This window comes from Strongylocentrotus purpuratus, unplaced genomic scaffold, assembly GCF_000002235.5.
Source record: "Strongylocentrotus purpuratus isolate Spur 01 unplaced genomic scaffold, Spur_5.0 spur5_contig_867, whole genome shotgun sequence".
NCBI classification, from domain to species: Eukaryota; Metazoa; Echinodermata; class Echinoidea; order Camarodonta; family Strongylocentrotidae; genus Strongylocentrotus; species Strongylocentrotus purpuratus.
In genome coordinates this window covers 952,406-972,393 of record NW_022145576.1, presented here as the reverse complement: position 1 = coordinate 972,393, position 19,988 = coordinate 952,406, and the positions used below count along the sequence as shown (strand labels likewise).

At 39.6% G+C, this 19,988-nt stretch overlaps 1 protein-coding gene across 1 annotated transcript; it reads right to left on the bottom strand.

Moving 5' to 3' along the window:
• Positions 1 to 3,952: 3,952 nt before the first annotated feature.
• LOC115920014 (deleted in malignant brain tumors 1 protein-like) lies at positions 3,953 to 19,204 on the bottom strand. The gene is made up of 11 exons (XM_030974857.1): positions 19,039 to 19,204; positions 16,306 to 16,629; positions 15,241 to 15,552; positions 13,793 to 14,104; positions 12,679 to 13,008; positions 11,655 to 11,975; positions 10,570 to 10,887; positions 9,834 to 10,154; positions 9,205 to 9,364; positions 4,681 to 4,832; positions 3,953 to 4,023 (listed from the first exon to the last, which is right to left on the bottom strand). Exons 1-10 carry the CDS (start codon positions 19,118 to 19,120, stop codon positions 4,682 to 4,684), a joined length of 2,631 nt encoding a protein of 876 aa, XP_030830717.1. The 5' UTR covers positions 19,121 to 19,204; the 3' UTR covers positions 3,953 to 4,023; position 4,681.
• Positions 19,205 to 19,988: the final 784 nt, after the last annotated feature.

Below are 19,988 nucleotides of genomic sequence, written 5' to 3'. Positions count from 1 at the left end.
TTTGCATTTTAAAAAGTGATCTGCAGAAGTTTAAAAATCTTTAGAGAAATCCTGGAGTGAAAGAAAAAAAATCATTAGCGGGCATAGGGAAGTCTGTTGAATCCCTCGGCTGCCCTACCCTAATTCACTCTAACCATTTATGATAGTCGAGGATCATAAGGTTGGAAATGATGCATAATATGGGCTACTTCTGGAGGAAATTCATTGGAAGGTATAAGATTAGTTCCTGAGCGCCAAAATTTTCAAATTAATCCGGTATCGTGACTAACAAAGGACTGTTCGAATCTTGAATAAAAGGAAATTTATAAAAGTGCAGATGATACCACGAAAATAATATTATGGTCAACGATAACATGACAACCAAGATCAGTGTTATAGTCTAGTCTCTTTAAACATATTTCCATCAATTTTGTTTATTCCTCCCCCTCTCATCTCTTCCCCGTAGACATGCCTCAATCTCTCATTTCAATGTCTATATCTCACCCCCCCCCCTCTCTCTCTCTCTCTCTATTAGCTGTCTCTCTGTGTCTCTATTATGTCAGCTGTCTCCAGTGGCGGATCCAGGGAGGGAAAAAAACCAAGATAAAACACGTAATTTTACCTTTATTTGGAGACGCCCCCCCCCCCCCCTCCTGGTGCTCAGGGGGAGGGGGGGGGGGGGGGCGGGGTGCGATTTTCAAATTTTCGAGGGCAAAACAATTAATGCTCACTCCCCCTCTCCCCCCCCCCCCGCTTATTATTCACCGATGTTTCGCCGCTAAATATTTTCTCACGAATTGGGCCCCCTCTTTGGCCCCCATCCCTGCCGCAAGCTGGATCCGCCCCTGGCTGTCTCTAGTCTCTCTCTCTCCCGCTCTTTTCCCCCAACCGCTGTCTCAGTGTAATAAACGTCCAACATCAATCTCTACTTCTCTCTTTCTCAACCACTTTCTTTATGTAATATTTTAATAAACGCTAAATCTCTTCTTCTCTCTTTCCATTATGTCGTGTTGACTAAAGTAAGGCAACATTTCTTTTCTTCCACCCCCTTAAATTTACAATCAAATACAGAAAAATGTGTATATTGTGAAAAAATAGTTCAATATTCATAAGCGTCATGAAATAAAAGTGATAGACTTTATTCCCAAATATTCCATCTAATCAGAATGATAAAAGGTATCAATCCCATAACAAGTACAAAAGAATGTAATACAATGATAAGAACAACATTAATGATTAATCTTAGAACGGTATATGATGTCTCTATTAGCCCCCGATTATTGGATTCACGATTTCCCCGCACACGTTAGGCGGTGTCACACAGAAAAATCCCGACCCATCTTGAATAAAACAGATTTTAGAAATCTATTTTTTTCATTTGAGTACGTCGGTGACAGACAGGCCACGAATAATCCGGATAACTAAAATCCGGATTATTGATGGGCCATTGCGCACGCGCCGTTAAGGTAGATAAGCATTGTGACATGGACATTACACGTTCAATCGAAAGTATGCGCCGTTTAGGTGGATAAGCATTGTGACATCACGCTTATTTAAAGGGATTATTTCAACATTGGTGTCAGACAGAAAAATCCCTTCAAAAAACCCTTGAAAAATCCTTTCAAGAGAGAATTATCTTGCTTCATATGAGGTTTTTTGAAGGGATTTTTGAAGGGATTTTTGAAGGGATAATTGATGTCAGACAGCCAAAAAGAGGATAATTAAAAACCGGATAACTAAAATCCGGATTTTTGGCCTCTGTGTGACACCGCCTATTATGTGCACCTTCTCCACTCATGGGGTTCGAAAATTACTGAACAGACCGCAATAGGATACACAATACTGAACAAACCACCGCTGGTCATTAACGACCGCCTAATCCTATTTCACTTTGCACAAGGTGGAGGCAGGCCATGGAGATGAAACTGTCCTGCCTGGGATCGAACCCACAACCTTCGGGTGACCCTGTTATTTAAACCACCAAACTACCACACCTCCACCAATTTCTTGCTACATAAAAGCATCGAGGTCCCTTTTATTAATAGGCTACGAATTCCAAGTATATCGGTATATTTAAAAGAATGAGTACGTTGCAAAAAAAAGGTTGTTCCAATTTTGAATGAGAAGTTCATGGAATTGTGTTCAATTTGATACAATAATCGTTCCCTTTATTCAGAAGGTAATGCTCCAATCACACTTGAGATATATTTTTCTCCCTCTCTCTATCTCTTCTTCTTCTTTTTGGTATGTATTTTTTTTTATCGCTTATGTAGATTTTCTTTTCTTTTAAAGTAGATATTCATTGATTTTAAAAACTAACTTTATTGTCATTATTGCAAAGTTAAAACTTTGATTCGACAATGTTAACGAAATTCAATGCATGGAAACATTCGAAGTAACGATTATTATAAATTACAAAACGCTTAAATACAGCCCCGGCATAGCACCGGAAGAGCTCTCCGAACGCTGCTGAGATGTGTGAGATCACAGTATGGACATGACTTGCACAAGCAGACGATGTCCCATGACATCTCACACATTTTCAGTGCCTGTGTTTTCATCTTCTCTTGAGTTCTTTCTCTTACTTCACTACCGTCAGGCTAAAATGTATAATCTATTGCCTCACTCTAAACCCCGCGCATGGTTTTATTTTGATGACAAATGCAGCGATACAAAAATAAAGGAATCTGTCGCTTGTAAACAAAATAAGACGCCATTGTATATTCAGCTGCACACATCGGGGTATGTTCGGCGTTTCAAGAGGGAACAAAATAATGCCGTGCTTAATATCATTCCGGGGTTTTTTTAATTTGAAAGTCTGGTTTCTTTGATTGTTAATTAACCCCTATCCTGTGTATTTACAAGCAAATGATTTTAGTTATCAGAATCGGGTCATATCCCCTTTTGAATGGTTTGACATGCCATTACATTTATATACACTAAACTCATTATAATTTGGGAAATAATAGCTTTGCAATTATGTTCATTCTCTATGGGATGTCGTCTGCTTGGGTAGTGTTGGTCCATATAGTGACGTCATCAAAACATCGTTATTTTTCCGGCGAATCTCTCGTATATCCCAACTGCTATGGAGGTGGTTGTCTTTGTATTTTAATAAATCACCCGATATGTAGTTGACCTAAAACTTGTACGATGGCCATCTGTTAGCTTACCAGTTTCTAGTGATACATTAGTTGGCATATTTGTGATCTTCTTTGAATTTCACCTTTTACTCTCGTTTATTTGCTAGAAATGAATTGTTGATAATAATTTATGAATTGGCTGTACCTCCTTGATTCGGCGTTCTTCTTCCGGAATTTGTTGTTTTTTAATTATTCTGATAATAATTTTCAACTACAAACTTGTTCTGACTTTTTTCATGTACAGTGTTTTCATGTACGGTGGATTTATTTTTACGTTGTAGGTGTTCTTTTGTAAGCTGGTCATCAAAGCTACTTGTATAAGTTTGAATAAAACTAATTATATGGACATATATAAATACCTACTGAATTAAAGGGAGGGTTGAGTTCTGTAGTAGAGGGCGCTACACAAAATAATTTTGTTGTGAGATAATGAAAAACTGAGTGTATATTTTGAAAGAACAGACAATTTAAATGACAAAATCATATTTGTTTAGGTCCCGAAAGGGCACTAGAAATGTCAAAGATAATTGTAGCTCAATGGCAATTTTCTGCTTCCCGGCATATGTATCAATGAACTGAAAATATCCAATGCTCTGACACTTGAATATCTATACAATATTTTTATTTTCAAAACAAAAGTTTATGGAAATCACAAAATATGGCTATATTGTATAGGTTTAAATTAAGCAAGAAATATAAGAAAAAGTAAAATACTGACACGTACATCGTCCATGACAAAAGTGTAAGAGAACATTTTCGATGTTTCGCTTCTTGAAAACATTAAGAATTACAAATAACTACAAAGACGATTATGATATAAAACTAATCCATATGTGCCAAGATTGGTAAACTTGGCTTGTCTTCGGCTAGACCGGCGATGTGTACTACCAGTCAGCATCGTCTGGAAAATAAAGACAAAAAATACAACAAACTTAGGTCATAACTCAGTCTGTGATCTGAACATTATTATTTCAAATTCATCATTAAATCTTGAAAACTAATTTTTTTAGGAATATAGAATTTTCTCCTCGCCCCTCATTAATTGAGTGCACTATTTTTTTCTCGAAGCTACGTTTTTTCGAAGATTCGTCACTCCAAGAGTTCATACTTCCGAAATAAACTTTCCCATACCAAGGGGTTCGTTATACTTGAAATGAAAGAGGGCTCGCTATTCCGAACAAATTTCTCTGAAGGTTCACAATTCCGAAAATGACGGGTTATAAATCCGAAGAATAACAATTCCGAAAAAATATGTGGTTCTCTGATATTGCATTTAGGAATTATAAACCTTCTGAATAAGGAAAATATTTTGGAAATATGAATCTTTCGAAATAAGGAACCTTCATTTAAGACCGTATTTCATGTTCCCAACAAGTGATAACTATATATTCAGGGTCCCCCCCCCCAAACAAACAAAAAAGATTAGTATACTTCTACTAATGTGAGACATATTAACTGGTACCAGCGAAAGGAGAATCTTTCATTTTATTAATATCAAGATTGATGAATAATTTAGTAATGGCAATTTTGTTTAAGAAAAATGTTTCAAGGAAACTACCTCAGAGACAGCGTACTCCGGCATCCTGGAAATGTAAGCACCTGTTGTTGAGCGGTCCAGTGCCGGGGCAGGCCATAAGATCCGATTCATCACCAGTACATCGGAGATTGGCAAGTATAACCTCTCCAGAACCCTCACCAAAGTGAGCATAACTGATTTGATTGGATTAAATTTCAAATTTAAAGGACAAAAGGACGATAACTGATGTATACTGTATTGATGTCAAAACTTGAATCATAGTGCTATATAATGGAGTTTGACTATGACTTGTACAAGTGATTGGCAAAGGACAACTTCTCCAGAACCCTCGGCAAAATGATCCTACCTGATTTAATTCGTTTTGAAATGATTTATTTTCCATTACAATATATAAGTATTGACAATACATGTCTATCTCCATAACCCTACCCAAATTGAGCATTCCTGGACGGATTTGAATTAATTTTAAATTCAAATAATATCACGGTAAATGATGAACATCTATTAATGTAAAAATTGAATCATTATGCTATACGTAAACATGTAACATACACGAGATTAGCAAGGAGAACCCTCGCCAAATACCTGATTTTATTCGTTTTGAGTTGATTTATTTAGTTACAATATAAACCTTTTCACGATACATGTCTATTCCACACTGTTAACAAACAAAACGTTAAATAATACAATTCGATAGTTGCTAAACATCCACAGATCTTATGAAACATGGAAAGGTCTCACTTAGAACAGTCACTCAGAAAGTGATTGGGAGTGCTTCAGGATGAACTTTTGTTAACCTTCTTGAAGAGAACACGTTTCAAAATGGTTGGCTAAAAAGTGATGCTTGTATGGTGCATGCCCCAGATAAGTAGTTACGTATTATTTTGTATCGTGATTTGGTAAGTAAATACGATGCCGTACCATACCATACCGTGACATACCATAAAACACTTTCTCCTGCGACAATTTTTCCGCGGTATGTTCAACCATCAACCCAACACTATACCCAACCCCTACCCAAATCCCACTCGCAACGAAATAAAGCCAGGAACAAATTTTCTTCAAAATCTGAACTGAAAGCAAAGATCAAAATTAGATCGAGCTCCAGCCTAGCAAGGACTGCTCTTTTTATTTTGTTTCATATATTCTTGTATTGATGATACTTTCTACCGTGGATGCGCTAACTTGATCGGGGAGAAAGACCTGATGGTTATGGTTATCAAGTTAGCTGTTTCTATACCAAAGCAACAAAGCCCGGGAACAAAGCTAGCACATCCTGCATTTTCAATCATTTTTCCTTCTCTTTTGTATATGAATATATCATTTTATCTTGGTGTATGTTGCCATATGAATGGTACATAATACATTGAAAAACGATTGTCGCCCGAACCAATGTGAATGAACCTACAATACCGTACCATATCGTACCATTCCGTACCATACATAAACACATAACGCGCCATACCATACCATACTGCACCATACCATATCATATCATACCAAACCATACTGGAACGCTCCATACCGTTTTATACAACACCTACGTGGATCCTTGTCATTTGATTGGACGATTGTTGGTCACATGATATTCAATAGATGGTATATTGCACGGTCGTGCACTTTTGGTTATATGCGCCGTGCATTTTTGGTTATATGCAGACTGCGTACCTCTCTGCTGCATGTGCGCGTATCCCTGCGTGTATCTGACGCGAAGGCAATCTGCATGTAATCGAGAAGGCTTGACTCGAACTTTAATTCATCTTTATAAGGAGTAAAGCATAATTTGTTGATTAACGTTCTATTAGGTCTTCTTCGATGTTGTATAAAACAAATAATGAATGTTTTTCATTCGTTTAATAGTGCAAATATGTTCATTCGTTGAAAGATTAACGTTAATTCTATTCAACTCGGCTGACGCCTCGTTGAATAGAATGTTAATCTTTCAACTCATGAACATATTCGCACTATTATGAGTTCAATAGTCTATTGAACTCATAATCATTCATTATTTGTATAATATTCCATGCCATACTGTACCGCACCATACCATACCGTACCGCACGGTACCATACTATACCGCAACATATACCGTACCATATCATACGTTACCATACCGTACCATACCATACCGCACCAAAACATACCATACCATGCAATACCATACCAAATAGTACCATACTGTACTGCAGGATACCGTTACGTTCCTTACCATACCATACCGCACCATGCCATACCACCCCATACCACATCGTACCACACAATACTATAAAAAATAATGCCACACATACCATACCGTACCATATACGTACTACACCAAACCTTAGCATAGAACACCACACCCTTCCATACCGTAGCGCACCATACCACACCTTACTGCACCAAACCACACCATCCCACACCTTACTGCACCAAACCACACTTTACCATACAATACCATAGCACACCGTACATACCATACCATACCGTACCATGCCATACCTACCATACCGTACTACACCATACCATACCATACTATACCATACCATACCGCACCACAACATACCATACCATACTATACCATACCATACCGCACCACAACATACCATACCAACCGCACCGCACCATACCATACCGTACAATACCATACCAAACCGCACCACAACATACCATACCATACCGTACTATACCATCCATACCGCACCACAACATACTATACCTACTGTTCCATACTATACCATACCATACCGCACCACAACATACCATACCATACCGTACTATACCATCCATTCCGCACCACAACATACCAGGCGCGCCGGAAGCAGTTTGGGATTGGGGGGGCAAACATTCCAGGGGGCTCACCTTCCGAGGGCAGTGACGTAATGAGAAAAAACGTTCGGAAGGGGGGGGGCAGACGAAAAATCTGCATCACCACCAGTCTTACACGTTACATGCAGGTCCCGCGGAACGTTTTTCAAAGTGAAGTATTAACGATCAGGTAGAGCGTAAATTGGCGTGGGGTCCAGCCTCGGCAGGGTGTCAAGGGGCTGAGCCCCCGGAAGCTCAGGGATTTTAGGTATTTAATTACGGTTAGATGAGCATCCAGGGGCCTCTTTAAGGCCATTGACGTGTTCCAGAGGGGGGGGGGGAGCCCCCAGAAGCTCAGAGGTTTTAATATTTAACTACGGTCAGATGAGCATCCAGGGGCCCGCCTTATAGGGCCCTTGGTGGGGTCCAGGGGGCAGAGCCCCCGGAAGCTCAGGGGTTTTAGGTATTTAATAATGGTCAGATGAGCATCCAGGGGCCCGCCTTATAGGGCCCTTGGTGGGGTCCAGGGGGCAGAGCCCCCGGAAGCTCAGGGGTTTTAGGTATTTAATTACGGTCAGATGAGCATCCAGGGGCCCGCCTTAGAGCCCTTGGTGGGGTCCAGGGGGCAGAACCCCCGGAAGCTCAGGGGTTTTAGGTATTTAATTACGGTCAGATGAGCATCCAGGGGCCCGCCTTAGAGCCCTTGGTGGGGTCCAGGGGGCAGAGCCCCCGGAAGCTCAGGGGTTTTAGGTATTTAATTACGGTCAGATGAGCATCCAGGGGCCCGCCTTAGGGCCCTTGGTGGGGTCCGGGGGCGGAGCACCCGTAAGCTCTGGGGTTCTAGGCATTTAATTACGGTCAGATGAGCATTTTTTATGCCTTATTTGTGACATTGGCAGGTCACTTATTTTTTCTCTCCGTCTTTCTTTCTTTTTCTCTTTAACATACTTTTTCAAAAAGTGAGGGGGGAGGGGCTCGAGCCCAGCCACTTTGCAGACCATGTCATAAAAGGCTTCTAAATAAGCGTATTTTTCGCCCGACTGTAATTTGGGAATTTCTTATTTTCCAACAAACGCATAAAAAGGTATGACTTAAAAAAAAATGGAGAAAAAATACCGGAAAATCATGTCATAACAGCAACATGTGTAAATCACTGGTATCGTTTAGATATACCCCCCCCCCCCCCATCAGTACGCCAGCGTTCAGGGGCTCATGTCTTGTCACCCCTATAACAAAACCAAAAAAACAGACACGTTTTCCCATTCTCGCACAATATGTCCACGATATGCGCGTATCGCTATTATAAACCGTATAGGTAGCATGCGCAATGTTTATAAAAATTTAATTCCTGTGAACTTTCCTTTTCTTTGAATGGAATGGTATATGTGCTTTAATTCAGGTTTTTATTAATGTTATGTTCTTTTGGGTTAAAAATACAAACCATGTTTATTCCTTTACTGCTTTTTTTTTTTTTTTTTGGAGGGGGGGGGGCGTTTTGGGGGGGCAAAAATGCGTTTTGCCCCCCACTTTTTTGACTGGGGGGGCAACTGCCCCCCTGCCCCCCCACTTCCGGCGCCTATGCAACATACTATACCTACTGTTCCATACTATACCATACCATACCGCACCACAACATACCATACCATACCGTACTATACCATCCATTCCGCACCACAACATACTATACCTACTGTTCCATACCATACCTCACCACACCACACCATACCACACCATACCATAGCATACCGGACTACACCATACCTGAAAGCTACTCCGTTGGTACCAAGACCCAGGCTACGGCACACCACAGTTGCATCGTCATTGTCCCAGCCATCATGACAGACTGTCCCCCATTGTCCGTTGTGTGATATCTCGACTCGTCCTGCGGTATCAGATGAGTCACCAACTAGACGGATGGGTGCTGTAAACAATAAAGTTAATAAACATTCACGGTTATCACAATTACACATAATCCTAAGGATATCCAAAAAATGAAATAACTCAAATATCACTCAAACAAGAAAAACTAATTGTGACTAAGTTATATATTTTCACAGTGATCTGAAGCCAATTGAGAGTGCCTGAAATTTCAAGCACAGGTTCTATTCAGCGTTTGTTGTAACTAACTTTATTAAGGTAATTGATATTGGTTGAATGCAAATTCATTAAATGAAATGACATATATAAATTATTTTCAAATTGAACTATAACTCGAGAGACTTTACTTGATGTGGTTTGGGAAAAACGAACTTCGACGGTATTGTCCACATGTGGTGAACATAGGACCATTACCCACACTTGATTTAGGTAACCTCATTTCAATTCATCAAAATGGAACGTAGTTTAGATTATATTAAAAATCTAACAGTAATTCAATATCAAGACTTTACTTGGTGTGCTTCCGGAATAACAACGCACTCCAGCGTCTTTATGGTGTTGACAAATGTTATCAAAAGGAGCTCTATGACTGCAATGGAAAAGGTCCTCTTCAGCACCGTAACACCGAACGTCATCAAGAATCACCGGACCTGTGCCCTTCCCGAACCCAGCATATCTGACGGCTTCGAGAGCGTAGTTGAAGCCGAGAGAACGGCACGCGACGTAGGCAGCGTTCATGTCATATTGGTCATGGCAGACGGTTCCCCAAGTGCCGTTGTATAGGACCTCGATGCGACCCTCGCTGTTTGATGGCCCGTCGACAAGACGAATAGCTGCCGGATTCAATCAACGTTTACATAAAACTTTAGTGAGTGGTAATTATTACATGAAGATCTATTAAATTAAATATTCTATGTACGGGAGCTACATCTTTCAAGCACTTTGCGTATTTTGTTTGTGTTTTTATTGTAACGCTTTTGTTGTAACTATCATGTATTTATACAATTCAACTTCGGTTGTTCTATATGTAGTTTTTATAATGATAAAATAAATTCGTGAAGTGCTTTTCGAAGGCGCTATACTGAGTTCTCAGTGCAATGGATTTGGGCTGGTGAGGGAAATTAAAGATAAAGATTTGAAGAAAAAATAAGCTTTCGTTCTGATAATCTTAAACAAATAGTTTAGGAAAATTGACCGATGAGCAATCGACACTTAATATAATCATTGTGTCGTACAACGTCGACTTACCTCGTGTATTGAGACACTGCACTCCCGCGTCCTCCGAATGCTTGCAATCGTGTCGGAGTGGACGATTACTGGGGCAGGAGTAGAGATCCGTCTCATTTCCCAAACACCTCACATTGTCAAGAACGATATCTCCAGAACCTTCCCCGTAGGTAGAGCAACCGACGGCAGTTCCGTTATCGCCCAAACCAAGCATCCGACAAACGACACTAGCATCGGTGTCATCCCAAAAATCGTCGCAGACGGTTCCCCATTTTCCGTCGTAATAGACTTCGACTCGGCCTTCGTATCTTGATGAGCCATTGACAACACGTACTGATCCTGAAGGGAAAAAAATGTTATATGATAATAATTGGGTCTTATTGACGCAGTGTAGGTCTATAGCCACATCGGTATTAATACTATGAAACTGCTTTTCTTGCAGCCCTGCGATTACTATTTCGCCAGCATTGCAAAGTATCTATGTACACCTAGGTATAATACTTAAATAGAGGGACATGTTTGGGCTAACGCATTTTGTCCAACGATGTCAGCAACGAGCATGGTCGAACCAACAGCATCTCGTATGATAGTATAGAGCCTTCACTAATATACCACAGTGATCTTAATCGTAAGGCTAATTCGATTGGCTCATATCAGTTCTTTTTTTTGGGGGGGGGGGGTCTATTTCTCTTTTGGTAGCCATAATCATAAATTCATACTTCGTTTATTGAGTTTGGCGGTTTGTAGATCTTTATTTAAATCCCATCGAAGTCTTAAATTCATTTTTTTCTTCAATTTCATATTTTTTCCACTTGGCCCCTTGTAAAACTAGTAAAAGAAATTTTGTATTCTCTATACGGAAAATAAATCAACCAACTAACCAAGGAGAAGTTGCGAAGGCTTGGTGGTAGGGTAGTGGTCTCGTGACCGGGAGGTCCCATGATCAATACCAAGACAATGTGCTCAGTGAGGCCTTAATCTGCATTACCAAGTCCCCTGGTTGCTTACTGACAATCATACACATGTTTTCTTAGTAGTGGGGTAAAACAATCATCAAACATTTACATTCATACAGCCCTCCAAAGAGAATGGACACTACTGATTACCTAATGGGCTAGGGGCACAACGAACCCCTGCATCTTCTCCATGTTCGCAATCATGGACACCCATACCAGCATGTTGGCACTGAAAGACGCTGTCTTCATCCCCAGTACAGTTCACATTATCCAGAACGATCGCCCATGCTCCTTGACCAAAGCCAGCATAAGAGATGGCTTCGAGTGCAGGACCGAGTCCAAGAGTTCGACAGACTACGTTGGCATCAGTCAGGTCCCATCCATTATCGCAGACAGTCCCCCATTGTGATTGCCAGAGAACTTCCACCCTCCCCTCGTTTCTCGACGAGCCACCAGCAAGACGGATTGATGCTGCAAAGAAATATGCATTCTTGAACATTTAGCTGCAGAAATGTATCCCTTTCCTTATATTACCCCTTCATCTTGTCTATGTTTTGTTTCTATCGCCGATGAAAAGTTAGAATAGAAACACTTGTGGAAAGTTTTGAGGGTGCAGGAGGAGTAAGAGGTGGTGGATATTTTTTAGTTGTGAAATTAAAATAATTCATGCAATGATCTTATTATAGCTAGACAAATAAGCTATCTTTATTATTAAGTGCTTGTAAAGATTATCTATTATAACAAAGTATCAATTTCAGACCTTTTGTTTGCTCGCTTGCAAAGTTATAAAAAAAAAATGAAAGTTCATATATTAGCTAGAGGCATTAGCCCCTTGGCTTTAGTTTCATCATGTAGATTTGAGGTGCGCTACAAACTAAACTGACCAGGAATATAATGACTATTAAATCTTGTAAATGTTCGATGGGCGGTCAAAGTTCTTTGCATTTCAAAGTGTCACTATATTTCAAATGTATAATTGAGCTTATTTTCAAGAATAATTTTACCTTTTACTTTTGTCACCCACAGTCGACTTGGTCGAAAAGTTTAATGCATACAATACACGTTCTGTAATCTATATTCTAGTGTTCAGGTTTATTACATTATCAACTGCTTGTGAACATAAGTAAATGATCCTTTACATGAAGTTACAAAGACAACTGATTAGGATTCTTACCTTGTGGGCTTCTTCCACAACGTACCCCAGCTTCTGCCGAGGGGTTACAGTAACCGACTCCAAAACCTTCGCTCCTGCACTGTATGATGCTAGTTACGCTTGGAATTGGGCAAAATACATCATCTAGAACCATAGGTCCTGTACCCTGTTCATAACGACCACCCCCATAGGTTGCCTCGGCGTTACCTAGTCCAATAGAGTGACAGACTATGTCGGAAGGTTTGTCGAAGACAGTCCAGCCACGGTCACAGACAGTCCCCCATTCGCCGTTGTAAAGGATCTCGACGCGACCTTCTTGGAGCGATGGACCACCAGCAAGACGAACAGGTGCTGTAGACAAAACAACAAAAACGAACCAACACAATTACGTTGAACTTAGAGCATGCTCATGATACCTCTCAAGAACAATGTATCCGATCAGAATATGATCCTGGCTACAGCCCACGATAACGAGATCTGTTCCCTTATGTATTCCTTTGTTTTATCGGTCTCGTGGGCCGTCGGGCTTGTGGACCTTTAGGAACTGTCTTTTCTATGTTTTCTTATTTATTTCTTTGTTTTGTCGGTCTCTTTCTTTCATGTGGGATGTTGGTATCGTAGGCTGTGAGTCTACTTGAATGACCTTTGCAATCTGATTGCTCTGCGACTGTGAGCTCAATTAGATAGCAAATTAGGATCCTAAGTTTGCGCTAAGCTTTGTAGGACCATGAGGAGATATCGCTCCACGAGCCTCCACCTCAAAACAAATAATAATATTTCGCATTCAGGTTAACTGAATCTACCTTTGCTGCCCCAAGCACATTGCATTCAGAATATCTACTCATACTCTTGTAGTTTGTGAAATCTTTTTTACAAAATTCATGCTGATGCAAAATTAAATAAATGCCTCGTAGTTAGAGTTATTGTTAACTAATTTATAATTGGATTTATGATCATTATCATTGTTGTTTTGTCTCTTATTATCATTAAACATTGTTATGATTGTTATATCAATATTATTATAATCACAGGTGTTGTTCTTATCATAATCATTATTGCTCTTATTACCGTCATCATCATTATCTCCATAATTATTGTCATTATTCATTCCTTTCAATGTTTATTGGGATGTTACCTAAGATGCCTTCATAACAGCGGACACCAGCGTTACGTCTGTATTGGCAGTTATTGACACCAATCCGACCGCAACGTAGGATGCTAGGCTGAAACCCCTGGCAGTCAAAGTTATAAGCATTCGTCAAGTTACTTTCACCGAAGGCGGAGTCAAAGTACATGTAGCGAGCTTGCCCGAGCCCGAGACTTCGGCACACGATGTTGGCTGCGTTGCGATCCCAATTATCGGTACAGACAGATCCCCATTGGCCGTTGAGTTGCATCTCGACTCTGCCTTCGAGCTTTGACGAACCACCGACCAGACGAAGTGTTGCTGGTGGTATTAATTTGAATGATAAACATATAATTATATTAATTACATTTATATCAAGCACACATCCATCCTAGGGGATGCTCAAGCCAGGGGATGATCGAGACGCCTACAAGGTATTAATATTAGGCCTATGCTGGCTTGAGCCCAGCTGCCCTACAGCGTTATAAATAATACAAGGAGTACCTGGTACCCATTTACTACACCTGGGTTGAGAGTGGCAAATGTAAACAAATGTCTTGCCAAAGATAATCACATTCTCATATTTCACTGTGTTCATGCTCAGAGGTCCCATAGGTGTTCACAAAAACAAACAAAAAGACACTTTTGATTTGTAAATGACACGATAAGATGAATCCCATTATCAAGCTGAAATTCACCCATTAAAAAAAAAAAAGAGATCAAATTAATTTTAACTTAATTTATTGCCTTCACTCAATTAAATCCATACAACTATGCTATGAATGTCTGGTATATAATTATCTTACATTTTGTTGGATCAATGCCAACATTTCTACGTAGGCCTATACATCATGAATAAGTTCAGAATACAATTGTGTATCGTAGCTGAAAATCCAGCGGCCCTTTTGAAAGAATAAAATGCAATAAGTTATCAATAATTCATTGAATCCCCCCCCCCCGGTACACAACAGAAACAAATCTTCTGTGTGCCCATGCCTTGAGCCATAATGCACGGCCAGGGGAGGGGGGGGGCAATTCAATGAATTATTGATAATTTACTGCATTTTCTTTTTCTTTTTTTAATTTGTGGGAACTGCTCCCTACACTAGCCCCCGCTGCGTACAGTCATGTGAGGCTCCAGGATCAAAATATTGTGTCGATGTGCCATATTAGTGCCCTTGTGTGGGGCATTTAATCCTCATTACTGTCATTTATGACTTAAGGGCGTAGGTCCCATAGTTGATATCCATTTTAATAGCAGTCACGCAAAACAAACAATGGCAAATTATTATTCAACAAAATCTGAGAATGTATACTATTATCTAGATCTATTGGGAATAAATCATTGTCAAAATAATTCCATAAATTGAGAGTAAAAAATATATTCCAACTATATGAGCGACAGTGTAATTACAATTATTGATATTACTGTTATCATAATGATTAGTATGTCTTACATCTTGGGTTGCATTGTACCCCTGCGTCATAGCGGTGTTCGCAGTAGTGGGGTGGACTAGTGTGTGGGCAGTCTAGGAGATCCATTTCATCTCCTTTACATTTAGTCTCAGTCATCCAGATCGGTCCCGTGCCTTCTCCAAATGTTGCTCTAAAATTAGCAACCCCGAATGCAGCAAAACCTAGACTCTGACACACCACCTGAGCATCGTAGTCATCCCAATAGCTATCGCAGACGGTACCCCATGTTCCGTTGTAAAAGACTTCGACACGACCTTCGGTAGGATTGGACCCATTGATCAGACGGATATTAGCTGATGATATGAAAGAAGATAGTGATGGTTCGTGAAGGAGCGTTAACCAATGTGGTGATCTTTTCTACATAAATGGCATCGCAAAAAACATTTTACAAGTCACTGTACCATTTTACTAGGGTAGTGAGGGAAAGGGAGATGAGGCAAAGATATCCGAGCTGCACAGCTGGCAGTGTGTGAAAAGCTTCTCAAAGATATCTTTCGAAGATTCATCCCGAATTAACAAACAAAATACAAAAAAAAAACACACACACAATAAAAACAACAACAACAATCAATTAATCTACGCATTTTGATAATGTTATCCATGCATATCTGAATATATTCGCATCTACCGAATACGCTTTTTGGGGTTGAGGCAAAAGGGTAGACAAATGTTTTGTATATGAGGTATTTTCTAAGTTTAAGCGAAAAAAGGGTGATAAATCACCATTTCAAAGTGACCCTTTTATCAAAATGATAGATTAATTTTATTGACATTCTAGATCCAACTATATCCAGCTATTTTGAAAATGTGGTTACTCCTCAGCCCTTTTCAATAATGCTCTTGTACTTTAGGTTTAAAGAGTGTATCGTCGAAAGTGTAATTAACACAATAACAGAGACTAAATATTGCAACAACAAAAATCATGTTTGGATTACAGTAAAAGGTGATTGAAGAGGCTTTTTTCGAAGATGTTTACGATCGTGATAGTTTGCCTTTTTTCCATTCTTTTTTTTTTTGAAAAAGGAAATCCGATATTAGAACATTACCTGATGGGAATTGTGCACATCGGACTCCTGCGTCTTGTCCATGTCCGCAGTTGCTGATTCCAAGTTCGGCATTTCCGCACTGGAAAATGTCCTCTTCATTTCCAGAGCAGTTGACGTCATCCAAAACAATAGTCCCTGTGCCTTCACCGAATCCTGCACCCGATACAGCTTCGAGTGCCTGACCAAATCCAAGAGATCGACAGACTACCCGGGCATCCTGCATGTCCCAGCCACTATCACAGACGGTTCCCCATTCTCCGTTGTACAACACCTCGACTCGACCTACTCTGATCGTAGAGCCACTAACAAGGCGAATGTTGGTTTCTGGACGAAGGAAATCATTGCACTAATTAAGTGATTAGCATAAATAATATGTATTTTTACCATCGCCAGTATTCAAGAAATCCTTGTTTGGATAACCACAGTTAATTAAGAACGGACAAAGACAAAAGCCAAATGCATTTTTTTTTTCTCAATCGTATGCTGCAAGACATTTCTTGGGTTGCCTGGAGAGAAAAAAGTTATATTGAATTGAATTGAATTAATTTTCTTCTGCAAAACATAACATAACATTTCAACGATACAACGTATACAGAATAGAACAATTTCTTTGAACGTATACACGATATAATAATAGTAGAAATGTTGACATTAAAACAAAATGTACCTGTAACACACTATCAAGAATTAGTCAGTCATAAATCTGCAGAAGAAAAAGGACCATCGCAATAAGCATTTGTTAGAAAACGTGATAGGCCGGGGTGAAGTAGATGATTAAAATAATAATAAAAAACTGATGATGGTGAAAATATGGTGATGGTGATTGGTATGTAAATAAATAAATAAAACGACCAAAGTAATGTAACACTCGTCTCATACAACGGCTTCCGCTAACATTACGTCGATGGAATGTACCCACCCACGATCAAACATAGTCGACATGAAAACACGTATTTTTAATTCAGAATAATTTGAAAACTGGCCCATCGAAACCATAATTATTATCGTCACTGGATTCAGACGATGAATACTGCAGATCCAAGGTACTGCATGACCTAATTTCACTCATTTTATGGATTATAAATTATTAACATTGATGATAATATTCAGCTATCGATCGTCTAGTGTGTGTTGAAACGGCGTTATATGAATCCGGAACTGACACTCCTTCAATCGCTTACGTATCATCTAAGCGCCCAATTTGTATGATTTTGGTTTCGTTAATTGGGAGGGGGGATGCCAAGATTCAATTTTAAATGTCTGATTGTGGTCACGCATGTTTTTTAGCGGAAAGATATGATACGTTTCAATTTCTTTAGATCGTGAGCTTTCATTTGACATGCAATGCCTATTTTAATCAATGTCTAATTTAAATGAATCCGGAAGCATGCTATTAATGAATTTCAGCAGTCTTTTTTTCGATAACGTCGATTTTGTGTAAACTTAATATTACAAACCGCGTTCTTTATGTATTTTGACTTTCTTCCTCGTTCTCTTCGCTCGCTCTCAACATTTAAGAAAAACATGATTTCAGGCATCGAAGTGCATGAATGCCTTCATTATTGCCCAAGGAGTTACCTTTCCCATTGACAGCGAGGGGTCCGAATATATATTTTTGGCATAGAAATTTCATTTTATCACGCTCGTTCGCTTCGCTCTCTCGCAATATTTAAAAACGGGATAATTCAGGGAAACAAATGTCCGAATATCTTTAGACTCGTGTATTAAAGTGACTGAAAATTTGTTAGACTCGTGTATTAAAGTGACTGAAAATTTGATTTTTGTAGTCATGTATTTTGCGACGAGGTGCCCGCATAAATTATTTTAATATATTATCTACTGCGCTGATTAAAAATATAAATGTTACCACCTTAACATTTATTTTTGCTTGGCCGCTTCGCTCGCTCACGATTAAAAAAAACAAAACAAGAACGCCCTTCTGTGTGTGCCTGGCACTTGACAAGTACCAGGATGATGCAAAATTAATCTTCTTGGGAACAATTTGAAAATAATGCATATTGTTGAATATTATTATTTTAGTTGTGACTAGATGGGAAATCTTGTCGCGAATATGCCGTGGATAGACCTTGTTTATTAATCCCGTACTTGATCTTAGCTTGCCATCATACTTAGGTAGGAAGTGAGAGCTGAGACATCTTACCTCAAATTTTAAATTAAAGGAGTTCTATGAAGTTGAGGTAAAGGTACGATCAAAATGGAAGAGCAGCGCTTGCTATGAATCTCAGCTCAAGAGGCCTAAACATATATTGTACAGTATGAAGCTCTAAATGAAATGTTGATAATTATTTTGTGCTTCTTTGATGGTTATTGGATTTTGTGGAGTGGATTCTTTATTCGAACGTGCTGCTCGGAAAGTAATAAACCACGGAATACCAAATACAATGTTGTTCGTTCTCTCTTTTCTAAATTCTAGATTGGGATAAACTGTTAATTTGTATAAGTACATGTATCTATTATCAAAACTCATCGAAAAGAACATCAATGTGTTTTTGTTTTGCATAATAAATGCAACACATGATATCAGGTATCAGATGAGAAGAGGCGCATACCTACTCATGGTGGATTCGCTCTGTGATAAAACCAAATCCTTTTGATTGATGCTCACTTTTAGAAGCGATCGTGTATCCTTCCGTGAACCCTTCATGCACTTGCTCGAAAAGAGAAGAAACATTGTTTGTTGAATAATAACTTGTTAAATATTTTCTAACTTACCTTGTGCATTCGTTAATGTAGAGAGCAAAGAGGCTACTAAACAAGTCAGCAACATCATCTTGATCACGAGAAACCACGACATATGATAGAGATTAGCCAATCAAGTGTGTTCATCGACTGAAACACTTTGCTCACTCTTCAACTAGCAGTTCTCGGGGGTCGGTCCTGACTGCTCTCGCTTTCCTTACCGTTCTAATCTCGATCGGCAATGGTTCGGAAGACTAGGGTGACCATACTGTGATACAGGGGCGGGGTCAGGATATTTTTTTTGATAGGGAGTGGTGAGCGTACAGGCAAAAAGAAAAATCGGTGACTAGCAGGGGGGGGGGGGGAATTGTCACATTTTCTGGAGGCCATAGGCATACAGGCACGGCGACCCTCCCGAATATCAAAGTTCAAGTGTTCTAATATTGCAAGCGAGCGAAGAGAGTGAGTAGAATAACAGTTTTGACACCATATTTTTAACGACGATCATAATTGCGCCATTACAAAGGATAGTAGGTGGCGTATGACTTGCTCTTATGCCTATGCACTTTGTGGTTAGGGTTAGGATGGGGGGGGGGGGGCTCACGAGTTCACGTCGGTAAAGTTTCTCATTTACATGTGCATGAAGGTGTTTACATTCAGTTAGGGGGAGGGATGTGCGATCATGTGCCTCATAATACCCCTTGTCCCCCAGGATACCCCACAGTAATGATACACTTATTTGCTATCCACTTGAATCCATCGAGGAAACTGAGGTGTGAGGAAGTGGTGATCTAGTTTCATCGTTGCAGATAGTAATCCAAAAAAAAAAGGTTGCAACAACCTCTAAAGTGTGCATGTATCCCATTGAAATAGAGGAATAATCTTGATCCATTATGATACATAATAACCTCAATGAAAAGACTTTGCCGATAATACAAAATCCCGTTGATATATTCGAGCGATTGTCTGCATAATCTTTACCG

Excerpts from the sequence above, each read along its gene's own strand:
- LOC115920014 (XM_030974857.1), bottom strand. The coding sequence starts at position 19,120 with ATGTCGTGGTTTCTCGTGATCAAGATGATGTTGCTGACTTGTTTAGTA. Across the intron at positions 11,976-12,678 it reads TTGTGGAAGAAGCCCACAAG|CATCAATCCGTCTTGCTGGT; the intron begins GTAAGAATCCTA and ends ATTTCTTTGCAG. Across the intron at positions 4,833-9,204 it reads ACCAACGGAGTAGCTTTCAG|TTATGCTCACTTTGGTGAGG; the intron begins GTATGGTGTAGT and ends CAATCAAATCAG.